Source organism: Polyergus mexicanus, unplaced genomic scaffold, assembly GCF_030449975.1.
Source record: "Polyergus mexicanus isolate NDT 795.1 unplaced genomic scaffold, iyPolMexi1.0 SCAF_3, whole genome shotgun sequence".
In the NCBI taxonomy this organism is placed as follows: Eukaryota; Metazoa; Arthropoda; class Insecta; order Hymenoptera; family Formicidae; genus Polyergus; species Polyergus mexicanus.
Genome location: NW_027223323.1, coordinates 12,921,582 through 12,948,608, shown reverse-complemented (window position 1 = coordinate 12,948,608; position 27,027 = coordinate 12,921,582). Strand labels below are relative to the sequence as shown.

General features: G+C 35.2%; 5 protein-coding genes and 1 long non-coding RNA gene across 12 annotated transcripts in view; 3 read left to right on the top strand and 3 right to left on the bottom strand.

Annotated features, from left to right (window-relative positions):
- The first annotated feature begins 15 nt into the window (after positions 1–15).
- LOC138932017 (ribosomal L1 domain-containing protein CG13096) lies at positions 16–1,793 on the top strand. The gene is made up of 3 exons (XM_070293472.1): positions 16–434; positions 785–1,350; positions 1,431–1,793. Exons 1-3 carry the CDS (start codon positions 34–36, stop codon positions 1,619–1,621), a joined length of 1,158 nt encoding a protein of 385 aa, XP_070149573.1. The 5' UTR covers positions 16–33; the 3' UTR covers positions 1,622–1,793.
- On the bottom strand, positions 1,728–3,540 carry LOC138932015 (ankyrin repeat domain-containing protein 40). 2 transcript variants are annotated; one of them, XM_070293469.1, is made up of 4 exons: positions 3,431–3,540; positions 3,015–3,338; positions 2,576–2,880; positions 1,729–2,321 (listed from the first exon to the last, which is right to left on the bottom strand). In XM_070293469.1, the coding sequence occupies exons 2-4, from the start codon at positions 3,131–3,133 to the stop codon at positions 1,966–1,968; spliced, it is 780 nt and encodes a 259-aa protein (XP_070149570.1). In that variant the 5' UTR covers positions 3,134–3,338; positions 3,431–3,540; the 3' UTR covers positions 1,729–1,965. The 2 variants fall into 2 exon arrangements, with proteins under 2 accessions (XP_070149571.1, XP_070149570.1); XM_070293470.1 differs by lacking the exon at positions 3,431–3,540 and having other exon boundaries at positions 1,728–2,321; positions 3,015–3,142.
- A 246-nt stretch (positions 3,541–3,786) lies between these two features.
- Rad23 (UV excision repair protein Rad23) lies at positions 3,787–8,756 on the top strand. 4 transcript variants are annotated; one of them, XM_070293464.1, is made up of 7 exons: positions 3,787–4,049; positions 4,178–4,250; positions 4,528–4,684; positions 5,002–5,172; positions 5,271–5,602; positions 5,717–5,854; positions 8,090–8,751. In XM_070293464.1, the coding sequence occupies exons 1-7, from the start codon at positions 3,984–3,986 to the stop codon at positions 8,284–8,286; spliced, it is 1,134 nt and encodes a 377-aa protein (XP_070149565.1). In that variant the 5' UTR covers positions 3,787–3,983; the 3' UTR covers positions 8,287–8,751. The 4 variants fall into 4 exon arrangements, with proteins under 4 accessions (XP_070149565.1, XP_070149567.1, XP_070149569.1 ...); XM_070293466.1 differs by having other exon boundaries at positions 3,788–4,049; positions 5,717–5,897; positions 8,090–8,194; XM_070293468.1 differs by lacking the exon at positions 8,090–8,751 and having other exon boundaries at positions 3,911–4,049; positions 5,717–6,643.
- A 76-nt stretch (positions 8,757–8,832) lies between these two features.
- Positions 8,833–10,405, bottom strand: LOC138932016 (large ribosomal subunit protein uL16m-like). The gene is made up of 6 exons (XM_070293471.1): positions 10,138–10,405; positions 9,966–10,031; positions 9,738–9,895; positions 9,534–9,665; positions 9,335–9,445; positions 8,833–9,123 (listed from the first exon to the last, which is right to left on the bottom strand). Exons 1-6 carry the CDS (start codon positions 10,178–10,180, stop codon positions 8,908–8,910), a joined length of 726 nt encoding a protein of 241 aa, XP_070149572.1. The 5' UTR covers positions 10,181–10,405; the 3' UTR covers positions 8,833–8,907.
- Positions 10,406–10,785: 380 nt separating this feature from the next.
- On the top strand, positions 10,786–21,633 carry LOC138932012 (uncharacterized). Its single transcript, XR_011446721.1, has 4 exons — positions 10,786–10,812; positions 11,843–11,955; positions 12,169–12,271; positions 21,119–21,633. It is a non-coding gene; the product is annotated as an uncharacterized lncRNA (long non-coding RNA).
- The window catches only part of Dtn (transmembrane protein 132C dtn), a 118,908-nt gene continuing 104,359 nt past the window's right edge, over positions 12,479–27,027 (bottom strand). For 2 of the 3 annotated variants that reach the window (XM_070293459.1, XM_070293457.1), the window contains exons 5-10: positions 24,733–24,876; positions 23,185–24,066; positions 22,402–22,837; positions 21,170–21,612; positions 20,101–20,384; positions 12,479–19,894 (exon numbers count right to left, since the gene is read on the bottom strand). In XM_070293459.1, the coding sequence (XP_070149560.1) occupies positions 19,144–19,894; positions 20,101–20,384; positions 21,170–21,612; positions 22,402–22,837; positions 23,185–24,066; positions 24,733–24,876 (2,940 nt within the window). In that variant the 3' untranslated portion in view covers positions 12,479–19,143. The remainder of the gene's footprint in view (positions 19,895–20,100; positions 20,385–21,169; positions 21,613–22,401; positions 22,838–23,184; positions 24,067–24,732; positions 24,877–27,027) is intronic. The other variant, XM_070293460.1, reaches the window with a different exon arrangement.

Sequence of the window (27,027 nt, the reverse complement as noted above, 5' to 3'; positions counted from 1 at the left end):
TATTTCCGCCTGTAAATCCTAGCCAAAGCAGCGATGACGCCAACACGTGGAAAGCTGAGTAGTCAAGAGGAGAGAAAAAGAAATATTGGTAAAAAGAAGGAAAAATGTGCCAATCTTGAAACAGATATTAGAATAATGACAGTAGAGAAAATGAAACTAAAAAATTCAGATTCGCAAAATTCGCGAAAGCGAAAACGAGCGAATTCGGAGGTGGAGAAGACAAAGGATCCATCACCAAAGGATCTTGACCTAGGAATTGTCGAAGAAGAAACATATTTATCGAAGAAACATATTTTACAGTGCATTTCTGCGATTTTCCATTTAACTCAGGAACAGTTGAAAGAAAACGATCTTCTAACCACGGAGATACAGCCCTTATTTATGCAAGTGACTTGCATCAAAATCCCAAAAGTGCCTCGCAGACAAATGAGAATGTAAATAATTTTATAAAATTGTGTGCTTTCTATACGAATAATATGTTAACTCGATTTTTTTCTCTATACTTAGAATAAAAATATATATACTTACATAAAAAGAATTTATAATTAATTCAAAAACATTATAAGTTATAATTATTCTCTTTTTTTTATATTAGCATCAATTTTAATATAAATATTTTTTCCTGATTAGATTTTACATGATTATATTTTATAATTGCCAATGGATCCTTATGAGATTTGTAACATGATTATAAACTCTACAATGATAATACTTTGTATATTAGTAATATATTGTACTGTACTCCTGATAAAATTCTAATATCCCTGTTTTTTTCTATTTATAGCTTATTACCACATTCAATAGTAACGTCGAACGATGAAATTGCTCTATTTGTTTGTGATTTGGAAAGAGGAAAAAGGAAAGATTATGAACCGACAGTAGAGCATTACAAAAACTTATTGGACGAGCACGGATGTACTCGCGTGAATGAAATAATACCTATAAATCGCGTGAAAACCGAATTCGATCAATTCGAATTGAAGAAAAAGCTTATAGGCAGTTATGATCATTTTCTCGTCGATGGTCGCATCGCCGGTTATATGTCACACCTGTTGGGAAAATATTTTATAAAAAGACGGAAATTGCCGACATCGATCAGGATGGACAGCAAAGATTTGAAGCACGAAATCGATTACGCATTGAGAAAAACTAGCATGCATCTTCATTCTAACGGCGATACTCATTTAGTCCAGATAGGGAACACATCTATGAGTAGAAAAGAAATCTTAATAAATATATTGGCCACTTGCAAATATCTAGATAAGAATTATCCTGGCAGTTGGGCGAACATACGAGCTCTTCGATTGAAAAGCACGACCACTCTAGCATTGCCTTTTTATATGACATTAAGTATGTTTTAATTCAAACAGATTATTCGATTTATTATTGATACACAAATTAGGTCTTTTAAGCAAATTTATATATTTCAGAGAGTAAAAATACGATTGATCCACTTACGATTGTGGTACCGCCGAAGAGACCGAGGGCTTACCACGAAGTGGAAGGAGAACTATCGACGTTCCTGGGCGATACCACAGTCACTGTTAAACCCGATGGCGAAGTTATCCTTAATAAACAAAAAAATCTACGAAACAGAAAGTGCACAAAGAAAAACAAATAAATTAAGAATTAAGACAATTATATAAAAATTATTGTTATACTTTAATCATTTTAATTCTAGTAAGAAACAATTACAAAAATTCACTATTTCCAAATTTGCTATATATACAAATTTAGAATATACCCTATCTAAATTTACATAATATTAATTTAACATATCAATATTAATTTAATTAACATTAAATATATCACATCTTATATAATCCACATTCGATTATTGCATTTAAGATGGTTATATTAGATAAATATATATACTATTGTTTAACAAATAGCCCTTTTTTACTCTTATTAATATATTAGAGTTTGGAAATATTTAAAAGGAAGGATCTTTTCTCCAATGTACGATCAGTATAAAATAGTCTGATCCTTCTTGGATATACTTTGATATCCATTAGTCGGCAACGTAGACTGCACGAGTAAAGTGCTGGCGACACCGTTCGCATTTTGCATACTTTTGTATACATTCATAGTGTCCGTGACTACCTCAATCTCTTGAAAGTTTTCAAGTCTTTGAATGTCTTTGTCTTTCCTTAATCTGGTGTTGGGCAATTTTCGTAATTTCTGAATCTGATGTGGATTGAGATCTAGCTCCTTGCAACACAAATACAACAAAGCTTGATATGTCAGTTCGCTCCGTGGCAATTCCACTTCGACGAAATCCGGATCCGCTGTATTGGCCACTCGAATTTTCAATACCAATTCTAAAAACATATCAGTGTATAATACAAATCATTATGTATAATACTTTGCATATTAACAATGATAGTTTGACAGTTCAGCATAGTTTTAAAAAAATTTTCTCCATAAGTATCACAATTATACTATTTCAGATTTTGAGTCGATTAATATAAATATATAATCATACATAATTAACATTATATTAATTTTTTGTACATTTGATTGTATTTACTGACTGTCAATATCATTAAAAGAGTTGTATCAATATATATCACACCATCTTGAGACGTCGCGACGAATTTGCTTTCGTTATATGTATTATTTCTGGTTTTAGAGAGATTCGCAGCAGTATGCAGAAAATCTGGATGATTGTATGTGGATGTAACAGTATGCAAGGATAAATCGTTCATGATTCGTTGATTATCGCCACCTATACCCAGAAGATACAAGATTTGTTGATTGCTGCATACGGATGCTGGAGTTTCGCCTATCTCGGATCGCAGATTCTTATCGGCACCATTTTTTAAGAGTAAAGCGGCGACATCCAAGTATCCTTGTTTGCATGCCCAATGTAGAGCAGTCCTTGAGAAACAAGGAGATGAACACAATTATAAAAGTATTTTGATAAATAAATTCATCCTATACATTTGCATTGTATCGGAGTGCAATTTTTCAAAATAAAAAAGACATCAAATTAAATTCAAAGTGACAAGTACCATCCAGTGACAGATTGTCGTGCGTTAACGTCGACACCTAAATTCACGAGATCTTGCACGGCATCGGTATCACCGACGCACACCGCCTCCCTCAGACGCTCTTCGAGAACTCTTTCCATTTTGCGGTAATCTACGATACGTCACATCTTTTTAATGTCAAATTCAAAGCGGAGTCACACTTATATCATCCGTGGCATCGAGGTTGACGGTGTACAAGACTGACAGAGAAATGCAATCAAGCCTGTTCTCGTTTTGCATTTGGTTTCTTTTCTTTCCTTCTCTCTCCCTCCGTTGTCGAATATGTCTATCTCAACACAGGGAGTTCTAGAAAGTGCAAGAAAAATAAGCAGATGTTATGTCTACAAAGGTAAAAACAAAGAGATATCAACGATAAGTCAAAAACCGTGGAAACATACTATCCGACAACCATTCAATACACTTTTGCAGATCCTTTATTTATTAATTAATTATTTATTTTATTTATTCATTTAGAGACTCTCATGGGAGTCTAGAAAACGTCCGCCATGATGCGGCAAACTAGTAACTTTTATAGTAAATTTTGTAATTGGTTAAATTGTGTTAAAAATCAAATAATGTTAGATACAGTAAAATTTATATACATTATTTGATAAATAAATAGATAATAATTAAAAATAATTACAAAGCGCGCTTGATAGATTCGTACGATACGTAATGTCGGCCTAATTATCGTACTAAATGGAACAGCGATTGGTAGCCGTGGCTGGCTACTCCTCGGCCCCTTCGTCATCATATGTTTTTCCGCACACTGTCGCAAGTGTAACGTATATACACTTGGCGAGAGCTGTTTAAGGCAGTGCCGACTCATCGCCGAAAAAAAATCTCTACCAAAACATCGTTTTATCCTTATCGGCGGAAAAAAGGGGGTTAATTTTGCAAATTGAGAATCGACGTAGACACACACACGGTGAAACCCGTCAGCCCGGCAATATGATTATAACGTTGAAAAACTTACAGCAGCAAACGTTCACGATAGAGATCGACTCGTCGCAAACCGTAAGTAAAAATCGGACGGACGGGAGAGAAGAGTGATATCCTTTTTTTTCTTTTTTTTTTTCTTCTTTTCTTTTAAGAGAGCGATTAACGGAACGGAAGATTACGTATGTACTTATTATCGTTACTAGGTCAAAGATCTCAAGAAGAAGATCGAAACGCAAAAAGGCTTCCCCGCCGAGCATCAAAAGTTGATATACGCTGGTAAGCAATGTAACCTTAATTCGTCAAGAGCGATGTCGGAAAGAAAGCGCCCGGCGCTTATTCGCGTAACGCAACGCGGACTCTCCACCGCCTTATTACAGTGTGTTAAGTATTATATAGCTCTCGCGCGCGTATGTTTTGAATATATATATCTTTTCTGGGAGGCTAGGAATGATATTGCAGAAACGCTCATAGGTTATGTTATTCTAATATACGAACGTTTTAATAAGTATGAATTTTTGCTTTCGAGATCGTAATAATGTACAAATTCTTACAGGGAAGATATTGGCAGATGAGCAACCGTTAACAGAATATAATATCGATGAGAAGAAGTTTATAGTTGTTATGGTAACGAAGCCTAAATCTGGTGCTACGCCCAAAACAAGCGAAGAGCAGCGTTCGGAGAGTACGGATAGCAAGGAAGAATCTACTAGGTGAAAGATTTCAACCTCTTCGCGCATATGTTATGAAATATTTATTTTATTTATTATTAATTATTGTACATATCGATAGCTTTTCATTATATAAAGGCATAAGCCTGGAATCGAATTCAAATTTTATATATAGAAATACAATTTTTATACATTTTGGATAAAAGAGTATTAGAAATACTAAGATCTCATTTTTTTTTAAATATATAATATCTTAATATCTTATTTTTTTAGAAATTAGGGATACGCTGCTTTGTTATGAAACCCTCTATATACAATATGACATGTTTTATATTCTTTTTTTATGTTTGCAATTATAGCTCAGCAACTACGCAACCTAGTTCGAATCCTAATGTTCAAGAAACAGTGCGAGCAGCTAGTAATGTGCAAGAGCAACCCGCAGTACCTACACCAGCGGCCGGTCAAGCGGAAAGTGCCTTGCTAATGGGAGAGGATTATAATACTATGGTAAACAACATCATGGATATGGGGTATGTATAATGAAAAAGAAACATATTAAACGAGTATTATTAATACTTAATGATATTTTTATCATTTTATTATTATTATTATTTTTTTTTTATATCAGATATGAACGCGAGCAGGTTGTACAAGCGTTACGCGCGAGTTTTAACAATCCTGACAGAGCTGTCGAGTATCTTCTAACAGGTATACCGGCGCAACTCTTTGAGGATCCACCTGAAGATCCGCCAGAAACTCAGGAACAACTTCAGGATCAGAGTCAAGATCCCTTGGCCTTCTTGCGTATGCAACCACAATTTCAACAAATGCGTCAAGTTATTCAACAGAATCCACAGCTGCTGAATAATCTTCTTCAGCAAATCGGTTCCACTAATCCCGCCTTGTTGCAGCTTATTTCTCAAAATCAGGAAGCGTTCGTACGCATGCTCAATGAACCTGGTTAGTCCTAGTCAATCATATATATATTATAACTGAAGAGAATATTAATTATTTAATAATATTAATAATTATCAATTTATGTATATATATAATTTGTTATCTTTTCTCGTATAGTGGAACCTGCTACAGGAGCGGGGGCGCGAGTTCTGCCAACATCCGGAGGAGGCGTAGCGTCTGCAACTGCAGCGGCTGCAGCGGGAGGCGCTGTAAATGGCGGAGCTGGTACGGGTGCAGCCGCAGGCGTAGGATCTGGTACAATTCAGATAACACCACAGGACAGAGATGCTATTGAAAGGTTGAAGGCGCTAGGTTTTCCAGAACACTTAGTTGTACAAGCATACTTCGCCTGTGAAAAGAATGAAAATCTCGCTGCTAATTTCCTACTCTCACAAAATCTGGACGACTGAATCGCTCATTTAATTTCGTCTGACATTTCGATTAAAAAAAAAAGAAAAAGAAAGAAAATAAAAAGAGGACTGACAGAGGGTGAATGATAACATCATTATTTCATTTTGGTCTTACAATAATCATCTTTACTTTGTATATAGATATACACGCAAATATCTCTGCTATTTTATTCGTTGTGTAGATAAAACCCTTGGTGTGTTTGGTAAGCGACTGAATTTAAGATAAGTACGCATACCATAATACTACGTATACCAATTCTCTTGTTTCATACTTTTAAAAACATTTTCATTTAATATAACACATTTTTATGAGAGAAAGAATTGTTGCTTACAACAAACGGTATTATAAAATCCATCCTTATACAGCCTATGAATGCTCTATGTTTTTTAAAAAAATATATGGAGCAATATAATTCTGTTTTTATATGAGAAAGCCTACTGTTGTATGGAATATTCTGCAAAAGAGTATATCTTGCAGTAGTTATATATGTATACATATATATATACATATATATTTCAATATATTATATATATTGTATATATACTATATATATATATATATATATGTGTGTGTGTGTGTGTGTGTGTGTGTGTGTGTGTGTGTGTGTGTGTGTGTGGCGTGCGTGCGTGCGTGTGTCATATATATATATATATATATATATATTGAGGATCGCAAATATATAAATTGAAGAGATATATTCACTCTCATGTTATAGATATGTTTTATACATGTCTAAACATATCTACAAATAGATATAATAAGTACACTTTGTACATTTATTCGGCTTTCTGATATAAAAATTATAGAGTGCATCCGTATATGTATGTGTACTTGCCTATATCCGTATTTATGTATGTATGTACAAAGAGATCTACTTTTAAATGATAATATTCAAAAATTGATTTAAAAGTTCTCTTGCATGTATCACAATCTGGTAAACTAAGAGCGTATTATAAAAAAATAGCCTGCCATATATATAATTTTGTTCTTAATCAATTTCTAGATCTCAAAAATTATAATCTGATATGTAAATATCACATTATTAAGTTCTTGCTAATAGTAAGGAGCTTTGTTTGCTTACCACACACAAATTGATTGGAATAAATAAATTAAATAAAACAACTATAGAACGCTACACATCTGTTGATAGTACTCTCGAAATTATAAGCACTTGAATATTAATTGTTATATACATTATGTTGGAATTCTATTAAAAAGCGCTCTAAAATGTGGTATAATATTATAGATTGTATTCCAAATTTGATGTGTAATTTTACTTTTTTTGCAGCATAAAATAGCAAACGATATTATGCGGTTTTTTTTGTATAATAAAAGACTAATTAGACTTATTGCATAATAATATTACATACATACGTATGTACGTACTTATGCATGTTACAGGAAATTCTGAATTCTTGAATTTGTGTTCTCTCTCTCTATACAGTTACTTATTAATATCATTAAAATGATAATAAATATTTAAAAAAGATTTCATTGCTCTTATATTTAGTAAAAAGATAATAGTAAAGTGAAAAATTATTTGTCGAAGAGTTTTAATAACAATGCATAAAATTTTCCAATCTATTACATTGAATTAAATTTTATTCTTCATTTTTTTTAGAAATATGCAGTTAATAGAAAACAATGCTGTTAAAAAAAAGAATGCTCGGTTGTGTGCTCAACATACTTGTAATACATAGCATAAATGAATAAATTAAGATTTTATTTAATATAACTTAGTACATTGTATTACTGTCTAAAAATAGTTTTTAGCAAAGATGCAAATACTCTCTCTCTCTCTCTTTTTAGTCATATATATATGAAATAAATATCATAATTTTATTTCTATTACATTATCCTTTTACAAATAAAAATAAAATATAATAGATACAAATAGAAAATTTGAGTAGAAAATTTGTAATATTTTAAATTTTATTTATACAAGTTTTAAGTTGAAGCCTCTTTTGATAATATTACACCTTTGCTCTGAAGATCCTTTGTAGCTTCCTCTATTTGCTGAAAAAAAGTAATAACAAAGAGACATTAACACTACTAAAGTACAAATATATTTTCTTATAGATACAAGACAAACTAACTTGTTGAAGTTCGATGGCTGCGCTGTCGCAGGTGTTGAAGGTGAATACTCTATACAGAACGACGATAGCCGCGTACAAACCAAAGAGAAACAAGCAAATGATTGGAAGAAAAAGTATTATTTCATGCCATTTCTTAACAAAAGTAGAGCTGCTTGTGATCGTAGCAAACCAGATACTTAAAATCACAGTTGCACATGATAACCACTCCAACAGTTTTGTCATCTGTAATATATGTATATTCTTTAGTATATTATCATTAAAATGAAATGAAATGCTTGTTAAGGAATATTATATACGAAATTTAAAATTATATATAAGTACAGGTTATATAGCTAAATAATATGTTACATTACGATACATGTATGTAATATATACGCATGTAAAATGTAAAGTTTGTTATATCAACTTTATCGAAATTTAAATATGTTGCATAATCAAATAATTTAATATTGATATATTTCCACACATACTTTTTCAATCGTAACCTCAAAAAGCTCAGACTTGTGCACGTACCATAAAGGCAAGAAATGACACAAGAGTGTAACTCGTGCGAGAAACGTAAAGCTTATTCATCGAAGATTGAGATTGTACAGCTTTACTAATTAAAACGAATGTCAAATAAATTATACATATATATATATATATATATAATCATTAATGAATAAAAAAATTATTAATTGTTTTATTACTCATTAATTATTTAGTATCATTTATTATCTAATTTTACTGAGATAAATTATAAAATATTTCATAAAGAGAAAATATAAGAACGTGTAATTTCTTACAATCTTTTCTTTTTATTTACAAGTATTTATTAAACCATAATTTATCCATTGGCGATATCCATTTAAAGCAACCAAGCATGTTATTTTGAACCATGTATTTCCAGGTCCAAGGATTCAGATTGTTCTTTTCCATCCACTCCTGTCTAGCTGCTTCGTCGTCCAACATTTTTTGACTGACGGCTTTGGCTTTGAATGGCAGTATGCGTGCTATATCGGACAATATTTTTTTTACCTAAAAAAGAATTTGATGTATATTAATAAATTTTTGTTTATTCATATTCTGTTAGTCAGAATGAATTTGACAATATATGAGACAAGTCTCGCAAATTGCCATTATAAATTGTAATGTTATTTTGAAGAATATTGAATCCATTATAAAATGTAATGTTATTTTAAAGAATATTGAAAGATATATATATATTGATAATACATTATCAATATACCTCAAAAAATTCGCAATGACCGCCGAGTTCTATGATGACACGTCCAGCTTTAATTGGAGTAACATAGTGGTCAATAGAACCTTTACCACCACCCATGCGGTGTCCTTGTCCCTATGTTATAGAAACCATAACTGTTAGATCGGAAAAGTAATATATTTCAAATTAGTACTTTATATAATCTATAATTTAATTGTTCAACCTTTTTTGTAACTGGTTGCCATGGTGGATCCACACGCCAAATTGCAAACATCGTTTGTTGATTAATTTTTCTGCCAAGTTTTAAACGGATTGTCTCAAAATGATTATGTTTTAATCTACCTCCCCCTGTTGCCTGTGTAGTTTGAGAGAATAATTAAACATCTCTATAACAATAATCCTTTTGTCATTACATATACAGACTTACAATGATCCCATATTGCTTGTATAAAAGGAAATTGTGCACCTCCTCTGGACCACGCATGTATCGCAATCGTTTTTGCATTTTAAAAGCACGCATTCCTGCTGGATATTGTGGGACTTTCTCCATTATTCTGAGTTTTCGTCGTTCAGGATATTCAATGTCTAGTAATCATAATTTCAAGTTACAAAATATCACATATATAACAAGTATATGTTATGTCTATATATTTACTGCCAAATTTTACAGGTGAACGAAAGACTTTTAAACCAGCTGCCGATGTCATCGTAGGTTGCCAGTCTGGAAAAAATAGCATAATGAAATAAAATTCCAATTTAGATAAGAGTTTGTTAAATGTGAATATAATCTGTTTTTCTTTCAAAAATATATTATATTGAAAACTTACTAGAAAGCAAAGTTCGCACTATATTTCTGTATGCTTGCATCATTTTTTTAGGTTAAAATAATATATAATCGTTTGTTTATATAATTACACAATACAAAGTGACTCAAAGTAAATTAAAAACAAATAATTGATTCCAATTATCTCAATTATTCTGCGAGACACATATGACAAAATCCATAAGTAAGTTAATGCATTTCACCATCTTTTCATTGTCAAATCTTTCAATATAATTTAGTGTTCTATTTCTATTGTATACATATTTCACTAAATATTCGCTCTACGAATCGTAGACTACGATTCCATCTTTCAGTGATTGCGTAAAGGTTACTTTTACCCCGATTGGACATAGGCTGCGGTCGGGAAGACGCTCGAAATGCTTTGAAGCATTTGTGATTGACCAATTAGAACAAAAAGAGCAAAAATTTCTTTATTCTGATTGGTTAATGTAATGCTTCGAAACATCTCTAACGTCTTCTCGATCTCAACCATAACCACTCATATCGATCGGTGCCTAGGGTAACTAGCACGATTGACCAATGAAAGGGCCTTATTTTCAACTGGCCAATAAGCATTACGTCCAATTGACGTACACTTCTTTCCAGGTGTTCAATTGTGTGACACAATTTCTTTCTTATGACTCCTTGCTGAGAAACATCCCATGACGGAAGTTGCGTGGTATGTGTACATAAATATAAAAAGATTTTTCTCTCTCTCTATTCTTTCTATATTTCTACATTTTATAATGATCGAAATAGTATTAATGACATCAATATATATTTAAATATTCAAATATACAACATTATATTCAACAAATCAGGATCTATTTAGTAATGTATATATATTTTGTACAATTCAACATTTTCACGGTCATATTCCAATTTACTAATCGAATAATTTTTACATAAATAAGATACTTGTATAAATTTTTAAATTTATTTTTCCAATTCCTGTTTTTCTATTATATATGATTTTATATATTATTTCTCGTCCGCGTTTCATATATAATATTATATATATATTTTATCTATTTTCCGAATTCTAAATATCGTCATATTACCAAAGAGAGAGAGAGGGAGAGAGAGAGAGAGAGAGAGAGAGAGAGAGAGAGAGAGAGAGAGAGAAATTGAACAAAAATTTTATATCTATAATTATATGAAAGAATTTTTTATAATTCTTACATAATTAATTTAAAAGAATTATTATTATCGTATAATATATATATATATATATATATATATATATATATATATATATATATATATATGTATGTATTTGAAATTCCATATTTTAATTTTTTCTATCAAAACTAAAAGATATTTTTTCTTATGTATAATTGTTGATGTTATTCATCTGGAATGAATAGAATTAGAGAAAAAATTTAATAATAAATATATGATAAATATAAAAAAACAATTGTTTTATATACAGGATATATGTTTTAAAAATCGCGTATTTTCCTTGAACCGAATGAATAACATAATATACACACATTGAATAATAATTTATTTTTTTTTATATCCTATATATCGCTTTTTATATCATAATTACAAAAAAATTAATTACAAAGGTTAAACGAAAGTTTTATCTTTAATGCTGTAGTTGTGCATTTAATTACATATCTTAGATTTATTTTACGTAGATTGGTATTATATACGTCAGTTTATATATTAATATCCATTTTTTTCTCTTTTTATATAAACTCTAGCACATAAGGAAACACAAATCTCGAAGAAGTAGACCGCCGATCAAACATGTGAATTCATTTATAACCGATATGAATGAGAGAATACGGCCAGTTTAAGGAAAAAGGGCTTAGTGGTACGAGAAGCTCGATATGTTACAATTACAATATTTTTATATATCTTTGATGACGATTTTGATGGTAACAACAGATAAATACTACATATTGTACATTGAGTAGGCGATAATCGTATCTTATTGTTATAATTAGCGTATTGGCGACGTCGACATTGATATCGATGATGACGACGGCGATGACGATGACATAAACAACGTATTTCGTATTTTCAGAATCGACACGTGATCGACACGCGGCGATGACAACAGGAGTAACAATCTCAGTAACAATAACAGCAACAGCAACGATGACAATAATATAATGATAGCAATACAGGTAACAATAGTAATAGAGTATAATTATAGAAGTCGTGATAATAATAATTTCATTTAATGAGAATATAAAAGATTGTCTCCTAGTTTTCGAACGGAATGTTTCAGAGACTTTTGCGTCGCTTTATTTGTGAATAAACTTGCAATAATTTCGAGAGAAAAAAAAAAAAAATTCTTTTATTAAAAAAAATAAAATAAAATATCCAAGAAAAAAAAATTTAATATCCTATTTTCCTTAGATATCGATGCTTCCTTAATCTTCTATTTATCAATATACTGTATCGGACATTAAGATAGACAAGAAAATAAATTAATTAAAATATATTTCAAACAATGACAAAATATAAATTATCCTTTACACACGAAAACGTGCTTTTCACATGTTTTTTTGATGTTTTCTTAACTCCCAACACATAATTGTAAAAAATAAAAAAGAAGTAAAAATGATTGTACCATTTTTAAGATAAAATATTATCATATTTCATGAGTTTATTCTTGCAAAGCATTGGGAGATTGAGTCTTTAAGCGTCACCCTGGAATGCCTCCGATATTACGGATACAATACTTGTACAAACGAGCAAAATGTCTCTGAATTTTCGAAATCAAGGAAAATGACGATCTCTTTTGACGCAAAGATTTAACAAACGGTGACGAAGGGCTAGAGGCGAAATTTGTTTTGTTTGATTATTTATTAGAGTCCGAAGATTCCACATAAGTGAATCTTCTTAAGTAAACACCTAATTTTTCCGGCTTAGAGTACATTCGTAATTAAAAAGCTTCTCTTCAAATCGTCACGAGTCTGGTATAATTCAAAATTCAAAATTTTGAAAATACAGATTTAAGGCCGTTTGGAGACGAACTCTTTTGTTAGGATTTTCGACGTGCACGTCATTATGCTTGAAAATATAAACGAAATTTTGCCTCTGCTTTGCTTCTCGTCTCGTCTCGTCTCATCTCATCTCATCAATTGATGGAATGATCGACAGACTTCTGTAATAAATTTCTTTCAAAATCGCGTCCAAGACAAAGAACTTTTTGCATATATGTATTACATCGAATATAGATCGTCGATTATCATCGTTATCGTCGGCCATCCGTTCGCCAACGATGTCACTCGAGAGTCGTCGTCGCGAAGCGTACAGTTAGTAACTACTAATTATCGCTTTCGTCTTTTTTTTCTCTCTTTAGTTCCGCATTTATCACACTTATTATGTAAATGGGTGTCTGAGGAATGTGAGTATGCGCGGATGCAGAGTCAGTGATGCATTTTTTTTTGCGCAATAAATCTATTGCACATCTAATCGACAAGAAAGAGAGGAGGAATTCTGTAAAAGACACTGCGGAGACAGGAATTTTCGAGTAAAATAATCGAATAAATTGTGAAAACAATATACGGACGGGAGAAGATTACCAGTGATTCCCGAGTGCTCGATCAAGTATTATTTTATTATCTCTTGCGCTCTTTATATAAGTAATATGGTAATTTTCTTTGTCAAAGAAAAAAGAAGAAAGCAAGAATGAACAGTACAATATAGGAAAAATGGTTATACATGAAAGAAAGAGAAATTGCAACAATTTTATCCAGATTTCTTGGCAAAAATCTTATTCAGAAATCACTGGCTTACATTGAAAAGATAATTTCGTAAACATCGCAACTATATTCCTACGTCTTATTTTACGGTAAGCATATGTCGATGACTACAAAAGCGCGAGTTTTTCATCGGAATGATGATGTGGAATCGGAAATGCAGAATGTACACATCTCGTCTAATACATGCGTGTGAGTATATGAGTTTAGGTATTTGTGTCACGCAACGATATATACTAACATACAAGCCACTGACTCCGATCACTCTCAGTAAAATTAAGTAAACGCTATGGCATCATGATAATCACCGATGGGGTGCTCTTATATCAAATTCGCTAGATAATAATTACGAACGATTAGCGCGCGTCTATTTTTCGCTTGATATTCGGATATGATCGCGATTATCGTATAGGTTCTTACCGTTGAGTTCATCGATAAGTTCTCGTTTCTCCGCGTGCATCTCAAGAAAAAGAGACCAATAGAAAGGAATATACAAAGCGTTACATTAGCTTCCGATACCGGAAGACTAGGTATACCCGCACTACACACTTGGCACTAAGTTCGGTTTATTTATCTCGTACAGAAGTAGAGTCAGTCAGGGTTATTGTGATACAATTTAACAGTTTGCAATGATAAAAGCGATTATAAAATCATATGACATCGTCGGGAAATGCTGTAGCCTCACATCTAGTACCGCAATATAATCCTGATTGTATCCGCGTCTACGAGAATTAGACGAACAAAGTGTCGAATATGAGATACGAGTATAAACTTTACCGTACACTCGAGAGCTATATTATGAATAATATCTTTCAAGAAGTAAAACCTTCAAGTGAGTACTGAAAATCACTCCCTCAATTTTGCGCTCGTCGAAGAGTATATTATCAAGAGTCGCTTTCAAGGCATGAGAACCGATTGCAGAAAACAATGTCCGTATATTTCACATCGTAAACTAAAGCGATTAAAGCCGCTTTCTGAAATTTAGTTTTGTAATTCTATTTTATATAAAAAGCGCTCATCTCTGTTACAATATCAAATAGATCTAGATTAAATTACGAGATTCATAGGAAATTCCGGCTATATAAATGTCGATAGGACAGAAATGTTTTTTTACAATCGGTTCAAAAACTATTCAACCCTTAACTAATATGGCGAAATCTTACGGTATGATATATGAGACTAGATACGTTTATATATTTTTATTATTTTTTTTTTTAAATAATTTCATGAATTTCACTATATTGTTATTAAAACAAAAGCATTTTTCGTTCATTGCTCTTGTACGAGACGAAGAGATCGTCTTATCCCTACGGATACATTATCATTTTCTTTTTTTGCACGATTATGTAAAAAGGTCCGGATACATGATTCGTTTTACACCACAGTAGTTAAGGGTCGATCATATGTACATCAAGCTTGACGCATCGTGATCGCGAGAGTATTCGAAAGATACGTATTATCATCAGGCGAAAGGCAACGTACATCGCACTTTTTTTTTCACGTTGATTAATATTTTATATATTACGCGCTATATAAGAGACTAGATTCTCGGCGGGGAGGAGGGGGAGGGAGAGAGTATACTCCGATTCTTTCTCAACGTCAGAATCATCTAACACCTATTCGATTGGATCACTATTGTCCCACGCGATTGTGCTGACACACAACTTACAGAGTTACATACATACTTAGACACGTAGTCCTTAGAATACGTACATAGTTATAGAATTTTTTTTTTCTGGCTGATCCTTGGAGTAGGTCGCTCATTTCTTCGCGTTTAAAGTTGCTGCCTCGTTTCACTCTCGATCACTTCGCGGTGCTCAGTTTTATTTTAATGGAAAACAACGGGATGACACTGTATGAACTTGTAACTATGTATATTCTAATCGATCGGGAAGAACGGTATATTTTTTTCGCTCTCTTTTTTTCTTCGCTGTATATAAGTACACGGAGAAAATTTTACAGTACAAATTATATTCCCTTTCGCAACATTTATTGTAAAGCTGGAATATAACGACAGTATATTTATTATTATAAAAATTGTAAATTACGTATTTGTTTTATTGTTTGTTAACGATTATGCATTTGTTTGTGCATCAAAATATTTGAATAATTATATTTCTTTGTAAAATATAATAAGTATATAATATCATTGAATAAAAATATCGTGATTTTTCTTATATGTTAGTATGTTCCACGATTACAAAAATTTAATATTGTAATTTTTATTATATTTTCTCCGTGTACGGTTAAAAGCACGTACAGATTAAGCGAACATACTTTGCTATTTACTTTACTATTTCAGTGAAGGACTCTTGTTACGAAGTACCTTCGAACGCTTTATAATTATATTCAATAGCTGCACATTTTGTTTCAATAAATTTATACAAACAAAATGTGTGAATAATCAAGTTAATGATTAAAGAATAAAATTTTTATATGGAATATAGGATATGTTTTTGTTTTATACGCTTTCATATTTTAAAACGAATGCTTCTACTTTTGCCAGGAACATATATATTTGGTTATTATTCATATAAAAATCAATATATTTCCATTATATTGACTGATTACTAACAAAGATATAGATTGATTAAGAAGAGATAATCTGCGAATTATTATAAATCAATACTATATTATTACCTCAAAAATATCAATTAATATTTATTTTTTCTACTATTTCTCACTTGCACATACACATACACACAAACACACACACACACACACACACACACACACACACACACACACACACACACAAAATATATTTGTGTATATTCGTTCTTTACTAATAAGCCATTTATGGACAATAATGTTCACTTAGTTTATACACACTTTCAACGCATTCTTTGTATCTAGGTACAAAATGCACGGATACATGATAGAAATGTGCATTCCTTTTTATATGATGATACATATATTTCTTGAAATAGCACCCAGATATGAAATATAATCATTAAAAATTTCGAAATACAATCTTGATATTTACGAATATTAGCTAAAAGTGTTAAACGTTGCGACAGTGCAGGTTAATGCTGCTGTAAATAAAATAAATCTAAACTGAATAAATATGTGTTACAAAAAGAAGTAGGCTATCTCTTTCAGAATATCTTGGCAGATTTCAACATTCCCGATAATACATATTTTTGTACGATAAATATACAATTATATACACTCGTGATATGGCAATATACATGGTACACGTTACGATATCTCGTAGCAGATATAGAGTACCTAGATACAAATATTCAAAGCAAGAATAATTAAGATACACCCCGTATCTCAATAATGTACCTAAATACGTGTCGGTACGTGTTATATTTAGGTACTATCTAGACATCTATAGACGCGGTATGCTAATACACGTATTTTCACGTGATGAAAGTGACGCGCGGCGTTTTCGGCGTGCTGTTAAAAAGTGCTGATTGCGATACGAGTACGCGACGTACTTAAAAAAGATCATTCCAAGGGATAATTCAAAAGCGAGAGCAGCATGTAACGTATAAGCTTCGTCCTTATCGACGAAATACTTCTTCATTCAATATTTCCGACGTGCGCGTCTCTCGATGCGATTCTCTATTAGCTATATAAATGTAACTTTAAATCTGTAAGTCCATAATTAACATGCGCTTCATCGCGTATATATATTTATGTATATATGTACACAGTCTTACAAAGCAAAATTTACAAACATTACGACGTACGATCGATCGAATAAATATGCGTCCTCCGATGCGATCGGGTTGGGTTGCAAGTTTTGCACGTTGTTTCCTCGTATTTTGATCGCGCGTCTCGTATACGCCTGACAAAGACTGATTGATAGCCTGTCGTGCCCACGTTCGGCTGTGAACCGGTGAAAAATTCACCGCTGACGGCGATTCGCGCACGTTAAGCGAATATGTATCCTATGTAGATCAAATATCTAGCGGAAAGAGCGAGGAGGAGACGCGCCATATACATATCGGCGATACAAAACTCTTCTTGCTTTGTACATGAAACGTGATATTTTGACATCTGTAATGGAAAGATTTGCGAGGTGTTCCTTCGCACTTTATACTGTTAGATGCGGCATGGAAAGAGCCATTGCGCGATCAAAATACGAAGCATCTCGTAAATGATGCTCCTCTCTTGCAACCCTGACGGGGGAGAGGGAGAGGGAGACAAGGAGCAGGGGAAGGAGGAGGAGGAGGAGGAGGACCCGTGATAGCGCAGGGGAAGAGCTTTTGAGCGAGAGATCAAGATGGCACGGGGGGCAAGGAGCGAGGGTACGCGACGATCCTGTAAGAAACGAAGGAAAGCTCGCAGCGAGGAACAAAACGTCGTGCGAGACGTTTTCGTCGTCATCGAGCGAGCGATTTACCTACCCCACTTAGCCATCGACAGTCAGTTTTTTTTTTGTTTAAAGCCTCTTGCGTGTATGTACGAACAGTACTCCGATTATTTATTACGTCAACAAGTTTTCGCAATCGCGACGCACGAATAATATCCTCGCGTATGAATTTAAAGGAAACAAAAGAAAAACGTCATAGTAGACAAAATCTATTGAATATTGTCAATACAATAGATGAGTAGTTTAGAGAGCTACTAATGAGAAAATTTTTCAAATAGCAAAAATATCAATCAGCAAAAACGAAGAAAACGAGAAAGATATACTCATTTGATTGAATATCATTTGGGATAATGATATACATATGTGTATATATATTTTATAAAAATGGTAAAAAAATATAGTGAATATATGCATCTCCTCGCTTGGGATTATAATATAAAGTATTGATGTTTTTTACGTTTTTTTTTTTTTTTTACATTTTACGTATCATTATTTACGTATTAACGCGAATATATTACGGCGCAAATTATACCATACTTCAGGAACTTTCACCCGATGCGCGCCCGAAAACTGTTAGCGATCGTAATAAATTGTCAAGAGACTGTATATGAATTGTGTATGAAAGAGTAATATCTCTCTTAATTTCGTTAATATGAGTGTGTACGTATGTGTTTATGCATGTTTGCGCGTTACTCTTGATGTGCTGCTAGGAAGCTGACTAGATTATAGTCTAAAATACGAAATATCCGGGTAATTATCATCCTCGTATGTAGCGAAATCTCATTTCCGCGAGAGCGAGTTGTCGCTACAGAGAGAATTCTCCGAGAGAATTTTCAAGAGACGAACATAAAAAAAAAATAAATAGAATTTGACGCTCATCGCTCATCTACTGACGAGGATCCCGGTGTTCCGTATCGACGTTGACTACTGCTCGACCTTCCAAGAGGTCGAACGGCCCTACCTAGGCATTCGACTCCTTCAGATTATCAAAGTATTGCATGATCTGATTGTAATCCATACCTAGATTAAGATCGTCGAGCGGCACTGACTCCTCCTGTTCCTGGAAAGACGACGAGGCGCAGGAGGAGCTGGAGGAGGACGAGGAGGAGGAGGAGGATGAGGAGGAAGCGGACGGCGACGAGGATGGCGGGGATGTGGTAGTGGACGAGGCTGTGCCGCCGATAGGAGTAGACGTGTTCACGGTAGAAACAACAGCCGATGTGGAGAAGGACGAGTACATCGGATTACCGACTATGGTCGCCCTCTTGATCTCCCGGGACCTCCCGGTGTCCTTCGCGAGATGTTTGTTGCTGTCGTCGTGATTTACCACCAATTCCACAAATTCCTCGTCCTCGCCCTTCTGCTGCTTGTTCGCGTTCTCCGCTACTCTGGCTTTCATGTGCGGTTTGACCATATGATGGCTCGACTGTTGCGGCGATTTGCCGCTATGTCGATGATTATTCCCGTGATGGCTGCCACCGCCACTGCCGCCGCTGGACGTCCTGTGGCGATGTTTCCGCGGTGGTTCCGGCAGCCGCACGTTAACCCCCGTGTTCCTATGCGGCGGTACCGGCGGTTTGTAGTCCTCGTTGTTGCCGTTGCTCGCGTTGTTCGTGCCGATTGTCATCGTTGTCGTTGTCGTTGTCGCAACTAATGTCGAAATCGCGGGCAGCACCCCGTGCGGTGGCAAGGGTGGAGGGATATCGTCGTTGCTGGAAAGAAATTCGCAATGACAATTAAATTTATATAATAATACATCATTATTTCGTACAAAAAAATTTATCATTTTTCTCTTCGCGGAATACCATTTTTTTCTCCTTTGCCTTCGAAAAGATATTTCACGACAATCTTCGAAAATTATGTGAGAATCCTCGATTTATACAAAGAGAGAGAAACAATAACATTTAATCATAATTACTCATTCCGCGTGGTGGCCGGAGTTACCACCGTCGTCGTCGCCGTCGTCGTTGCATTATTGCTGGGTGGTATTATCGCGGATGACTTGATCGCGGATTTCGCCGCGAAACTGTTCCGCATTACTCTGTCCCTCTTAGAATAAGTTGTGGTGTCAATAGCGCTGGTACCGCTAGGTCGTTGTTGGTTGGCGGACGGTAGCTCGATGTGATTCGGATTGTCAAAGCACGTGCCCAGTTCGTTCTCGGGTTCACCTTCGCCTGCCAGCGGATTACTCGTTACGCGCACCTGTAACATATAAACCGGATTTCCAATCAGAGTAGGTTCAACGAAATCTCTTATTTATTTTGTTTAACTGCCGCTGGATTATCGGAGCGAGAGGAGGCGAATATTTACAGCATCAAATCCCACCGGAGACTCGTTGAATTTTAATCACCAATTAATCCTAAATGTGCGTATTCCCTCTGAACTGTCAATTAACTAATCATGTTACGTTTTATCCAAATTTCACTCGTTATCGTTTAATTCATTAGAAATCCTAAGTAATTCTTTGATACTGATAATTATGTTTAAATAAAGCTCGAATTAACTGCGTATTAACGTATATCACTTGCATGATTTTATGCTTTACTCTTACTAATGAAATAATATCTCTTATCGATTCATATACAATAAATTAGCCTATAATTAGGCAACGTCATCGTAGTAAATCATACATGAAATTTTCGAAAGTAGTAACTTTATCAGTACGTCTACTCAAATCTTGTAAAAAATTTCCTGATCTTCCAGATTTTTTTGTTTAAAATTTTAGGTAAAGAGAATTTTTTTTACAGATTTTTTTTTTTGGTACAATTCTCTTAAATAAATTTTTTTATAATTGATAGATTGTCGATTGCTTACAATGTAAAAAGAAAATTATTAAAGAGAGAATCATTTTTTTTTAATTCCAATAAAAATTCTCTGATCTTTTTCAAGTATAAAAATGTCTCTGTAAGAACTCCAGGTTCTTCATGTTTTTCCAGAGAGTAGACACCTTGCTGTACGTATATCGTGCGATTCATTCGTGTACGTACCTGTTGCGGACCGCAGGCGGCTCGCTCGAGGGTAGCCCTACCCAGCCATACCCAGTCGTGTGCGTTGGTAGTAGATTCACGTGGTGGTCGTCTGCCGGATGCCAGCTGATTCGCGGCGGCACGTGCCCTCGCGCCCGCTCCGGCGAGCACCGGTACGGCCGTGCCGGTCAGGAGTCCCGGCGAGTCTGGCGGTTGGGGCTTGAACTTGCTGGCGTACACCACGCAGGAGACGACAAAGACAACGATCGCGAAGCAGAACGCCGCGAGCAGCACGTACATCCCGATCTCGAGCGGACTCATGCGTGCCCCGACGCCATGGTGACGCACGCCGACGCCGCCCATACCCCCTGAAGACATGCCATTAGCTATAGCCGTGCGATGCTGCCGCGCCTGCACCAGAGGCTCGTGCTTGTGCCCGTCTTTCTCGTCTTTCAGCGGTAACCCTTTGCACAGAAAAAAACAAAGAGAGAGAAAGAGAGAGAGGACAGAGTGAGACGACAGGGTGTTTGCGCCAAGTTGGAGAGAGCCACCGCGAGAGAATCTTCATCCCTTAATCCCTTCAAGCTGGACAGGCAGCTGGCTAGACATGCTATTGGGCATGCGAGGCTTGAGGAAGGGCCACTGTGAACGTGCATTTGTATTTTCGTGGCGATATTATGTATATATACAATGATTTACTATCTTATTGAATGCGTAATAATATCATCTAAATTGAGATTTTGGTACTAATTTGAGATAAAAGGAGAAAATAGAAGAATCATGTGTTTATAAACGTTTCGAGATTAAGTAATTTTTAAAGTCAACTTTCCTCTTCGTGTTCAACTGTGTCATTGTTCGTATTTCGTATATAAATGTTATAGTAGATGTTTCAACTTAATTAATGATGAAATATTCCAACGATTTGTAATGAGCGCGTTGCATCACAAATTACTTTTTGAGGCAGACACATTTGATATTCAATATACAAAAGGAAAGAAAACTATCAGTTACGAGAGACTGTAACCGGACGGAAACCGTGGGGGAAGATTACGCATCAATAGACAGGCGAAACTTTTTACAAGCCAAAGAAAGATCGCGAAGAAAGTTTTCGCTATAGGAAATGCATGCCGTGCGTAATGTGGCGGTTATAAAGCGTAGCGGAGAACGGAAGAAGAAGCGAAGAAAATGCGAAAGAAAGAAGAAAGAAAGTGGAGAAAGAGAGCAAGCGGCAAAGGGGAACAGGATCTATTTACCGATGAGAATGTCATGTAGATCAGGTGCCATTTCGCCCCGGTTGGTTTTACGTTCTCTGTGATGATGGGAGCCGACGGTGCCGCCGCCGTCGTTTTGCACAAATTCCGGCCGATTGGGCACCTCGCTCGAGGCGAAATCCACCTCGACATTGGCAGACGCGCTCGCCAATGCAGCCGTCGTCCTCTGAGAGCCTTTGCCCGACCGTCTGCCGGATAATCGGCAGGAATCGGCCAGCTGAAGATTGACTCGCAGCAAGTCACCGCGACCTTCGCCGACGGCGATGACCCGGGGATGATGCGAAGCGACCATCGGCGCGAACGCCACGACTTCCGGATCCGTGCTTTCAACCTGCAAATGGTAATCGCTCACGGCGATCTCCCTTAGGGGCGTACGGGTATTGTCCGAGAACTCCACGTCGATGTCCAGCAATCCCTCCTGTTGATGCGATACGTACAATAATTGCGTTAAGTTTATACACGGTTTGCTCGCGCAATCATAGTTTCGATCACAGAATCCTTAGGGGAGTTTGGAGCCAATTTCTTTAGAAATTAGATGGAATAACACAATTTTACGTCATTTTTTAAGTTTAATTTATATGTATTTCTTTTATTAATTTTGGCTTATTTAATCAGATTTGGATTCAATGATCTAACAAACGCCGAAATATTAAACTCTACAACTTTGTTATTTTCCTAAGAGATCGACTCTTTGAGATTGCTCTTTTTCTCGAAATATATTTGAAAAGTAATACGAATATTTCAATTATAATTCAGTAGTATTACCTGATACTGCGCGGTCAGTCTTCTCGTAACCGAGGTTTCCGCAACATATCCATTCTCGATCGCGGTATCAGGACTGATGCTGAGCTGAAGTCCGGACACGACCCGGACGGACAGTCGTATTACGGATACGCGATCGTTACCAACCCTGATCTCCTTCGCCCCGATGACTCTGCCAGTGATCGGCGACAATACCTGCACCTCTGTGCGTCCCACCCCGCGTCCCTGAACCAGTCTATTTTGTAAAAGCGTCGCTATCCTAGGATCAGAAATTCGTAGCATGCCGGCTATGAGGTCGGTGACGCGCAGCCAGGTGCGCCGATTGACAAAATACGAGACTCTGCCCGAGTCATGATCGCTCGCCAGGAATCGGGCGTGCACCTCGATTGGGCTCTGCTGGAAACGCAGCCGGCAATTGGCCGGGGATAGATTCCGATCGATGGAGTTGATCGTGTCCCCCCATCCGTGTTCGTTTCCATTGCCACGGAATCGTTCCTCGTGCTCGTCCTCCTCCTCGAGGAGCGGCTCGTCCGGATCGTCCATGTCCATCGAAGTGTCCTCTAGCGATTCTTCGAGCTCGACGGCGCTCCTCTTCCTCGCTCGCGCGGTGATCGGCGATTCCGAAGTCCGTTCCTCGCTCCTCGTCGCGTTCAACAGGCTACGCTTATTCTTGGCGCTCGTCGCCGCGTGCTCCTCCGGCACCTTCCAGCCCTTTATCTGGCTCAGTCGCGTGTCGCCGACGCTCACCTCCAATGGAAATTCGGGCATCCACACGGTGAACTTCGCCAAACCGGTATACGTGCCATACTTGACAAGGACCGACGCGTTGCTGGAACCCCGAATCTCCGAACCGTCCACGTACACGCTGCTACACGAGGACGATACCTGCAAATTTTAGGACGGTCGGGTGTTAAGTGGAGTTTGATTCTAGACTACAGTTTCTAATACAACGTCTAACGACAGTGCACAGATTGTTGAGGTTTCCAAAGTGCCGCTTGAACTGACGATTAAACAAACTACAACTACTCAACAGCTTGAAACTTTTCCCGACATGCATTACATAATATTATGTACGATATATTTTTGAGAGAATTTAAAATATTAATATTATAAAACTATAGATATATATTATACACACAAATTTTTTTTTTTTTGGAACATGCACTTTTCATGATTTCATCAACATTTTGCTAAATAAAAATATATATTTTTATTAATCAATCGTCACGCGGGAAATAAACAATGTGTCGTCAAAATTAACATTACCCACAGAATATTTAAATGATATTAAATGATATCTTCTGTCATGTACAAACATACTTAAAAATTATCATAATAAATTATCAAGATAAATATGAAAAATTATATATATATATAAAAATATCTAAAAATTATCATGCAAATAATAGGAATGAAGGACTTGAATGAAGAGTTTGAAAATACTATTAGCGTCTATATAACACCGTGATTTTTCCCTTCAAGAAGTTTTCCTTCGAATTAAGCTATTAAGGAATCTCGATAAATGCCGAAGGTGAATTAAAAAGCAATTACTTTGAGAACGCTCTCGTCCTCGGAATGACAGGACGACTGCAGCGTGACATCGGCCACCGTGCCGGCTTGACTAACGATGAAAACCTTCATCCCCTGCGACACCTGACGTCCCGTCAGCACCGCCGTATTCATCACCTCCCAGTTCTGAAACAAAACACAGAATATTTCCTTCTATCTCTTTCTAGAGAGATAAACTCATAGCTCAAACGTATATATTTCAATTTTTAATGCTATGCGATAGAAATTCGCGTATATTTCAATATACATATTTCCAGAACCTTCATATATGATGGAGATATTATATTCATTATTCATAACTGTTATCTATTCTATTTCAAACTTTATCCCCCTTTCGCCGCATGACATGATAAAAAGCGCGGTAAGGGGGCCGCGATATTAAAAAATATGTATTACTCAAAATATAGAAAAGAAACATAAATATATGCAAGGAATATTCTGTGAAAAAAAAACATCGTACTTCTTTTCCTTAAATACAAATACAAAACTTATTTTTAATTAATTATTTATAAATTATATATATATATATATATATATATATATATATATATATATATATATAAATTTGAGAAGAATAGCCAATTTCTGTAAATATTCAATATACTGTCTATTATTCAAAATTGATTACTAGAATTGTTTTATTTTATTTTATTCTATGAAGAAACAGGTAAAGGAAAATTAAATATTCTATTACGACGATTGTTATTCCTTCCATTTCTTTCGAGGCAAAAAGAATACGAGTTCTTGATCTCTTGTTAAAATTATAACTTCCAAGTTGCACAAAAGCCTGTAGTCTCGGTTATAATTCAAAATTTTTCCGAAGAAACCATCCTTTCTAATGATACATATAGTTTTCATGATAAAAATTTTTTTTTAATGAAAGAGAGATATATCTGCCTTTTCGTAACAACCGATTCATTTACTAACATCATAAAATCATCGCAAAGCGCTCGAAAGGACTTTCGTGAATGATATATACAGGGTGTCCTATCTTAAAGGATCCACTCAAATATCTCAGAAACACTGCGTTAAATCGAAAAATGTTTTAAACAAAAGTTGTGTGGCTTCAAGGGGGCCGTAAGATGGTGACAATGATTTGACCTTGGAAAATTATTTGAAGATTATGTGAAGGTTAACTTTAAAATCTTAAATAGAAACCCCCATTTTTTATTTAGTATTCTTGTAGCTGACATCGAGAGCTGTCCAAAACATTATAATAAAGTATTTTTTCATTAAGTACTTTTTGAGTTATTTTATATTTTATATAATCTGACATATTTTGATATAAAAAATAAAATATTTCGTAAAATATTCAGTTTTCGATAATTTTACCGTAATACTTCTATGTACAGAATAATAAGACAAATTAATTTGTGCCAAAAAGAACAAATAATTGTTTAAAAAAAATACATTGTAAATAATTTTCTTAAAAACAATTTTTTTTTATACTAATTGATTTGTCTCATTATTCTGTACATAGAAGTATTACGGTAAGATTATCAAAAACTAAATATTTTACGAAATATTTAATTTTTTATATCAAAATATGTCAGATTAAAATATAAAATAACTCAAAAAGTACTTAATAAAAAGATACTTTATTATAGTGTTTTGGAAAGCTCTCGATGTCAGCTACAAGAATACTAAATAAAAAATGGGGGTTTCTATTTAAGATTTTAAGGTTAACCTTCACATGACCTTCAAATGATTTTCCAAAGTCAAATCATTGTCACCATCTTATGGCCCCCTTGAAGTCACACAACTTTTGTTTGAAACATTTTTCGATTTAACGCAGTGTTTCTGAGATATTTGAGTGGGTCCTTTAAGATGGGACACCCTGTATATCTACCTAGATGTGTCTGACGTACACAGCTGCTTCACTACTGCTGAGGACTCGCTCGCGCGATGTTATATACACGTACAAGTGAAAATTATTTCCAACATTTGCGTTCGCATATACATGCGTAAACTTTATACTAGTTCGTCAACGAGAACTCTCGCAAAGGGAGTTTTGATTGACGAGGATCGGACGGTCTCGGATCCGGTAAGCCATTTCCAAGTTGGCTTCCGTTCGTACGGACTCCGCAAGCCAAGGCCCTTTGGAAGAGGAACATCAAACGCGGCTCGGATATTGCAGCGAGGGAATTTAAATCTCTAACGCCCGCGCGCGAGATACCCCCCCCCCCCCCCTGGTGCTCGATGTATGCGCCAGCCAACTATACTTTATCGTCAACAAGGAGAGAACGTTGTTCTCTCAACAATGGTAGAAGTGGCGGG

Excerpts from the sequence above, each read along its gene's own strand:
- Rad23 (XM_070293464.1), top strand. The coding sequence starts at position 3,984 with ATGATTATAACGTTGAAAAACTTACAGCAGCAAACGTTCACGATAGAG. Across the intron at positions 4,050-4,177 it reads AGATCGACTCGTCGCAAACC|GTCAAAGATCTCAAGAAGAA; the intron begins GTAAGTAAAAAT and ends TATCGTTACTAG. Across the intron at positions 4,251-4,527 it reads TCAAAAGTTGATATACGCTG|GGAAGATATTGGCAGATGAG; the intron begins GTAAGCAATGTA and ends AAATTCTTACAG.
- LOC138932016 (XM_070293471.1), bottom strand. The coding sequence starts at position 10,180 with ATGATGCAAGCATACAGAAATATAGTGCGAACTTTGCTTTCTA. Across the intron at positions 10,032-10,137 it reads AGTGCGAACTTTGCTTTCTA|ACTGGCAACCTACGATGACA; the intron begins GTAAGTTTTCAA and ends TATTTTTTCCAG. Across the intron at positions 9,124-9,334 it reads GTCATTGCGAATTTTTTGAG|GTAAAAAAAATATTGTCCGA; the intron begins GTATATTGATAA and ends ATTCTTTTTTAG.
- LOC138932017 (XM_070293472.1), top strand. The coding sequence starts at position 34 with ATGACGCCAACACGTGGAAAGCTGAGTAGTCAAGAGGAGAGAAAAAGA. Across the intron at positions 435-784 it reads CCTCGCAGACAAATGAGAAT|CTTATTACCACATTCAATAG; the intron begins GTAAATAATTTT and ends TTCTATTTATAG. Across the intron at positions 1,351-1,430 it reads GCCTTTTTATATGACATTAA|AGAGTAAAAATACGATTGAT; the intron begins GTATGTTTTAAT and ends TATATATTTCAG.
- LOC138932015 (XM_070293469.1), bottom strand. The coding sequence starts at position 3,133 with ATGGAAAGAGTTCTCGAAGAGCGTCTGAGGGAGGCGGTGTGCGTCGGT. Across the intron at positions 2,881-3,014 it reads CGACAATCTGTCACTGGATG|GACTGCTCTACATTGGGCAT; the intron begins GTACTTGTCACT and ends TTGTTTCTCAAG. Across the intron at positions 2,322-2,575 it reads CGTCGCGACGTCTCAAGATG|AATTGGTATTGAAAATTCGA; the intron begins GTGTGATATATA and ends ATATGTTTTTAG.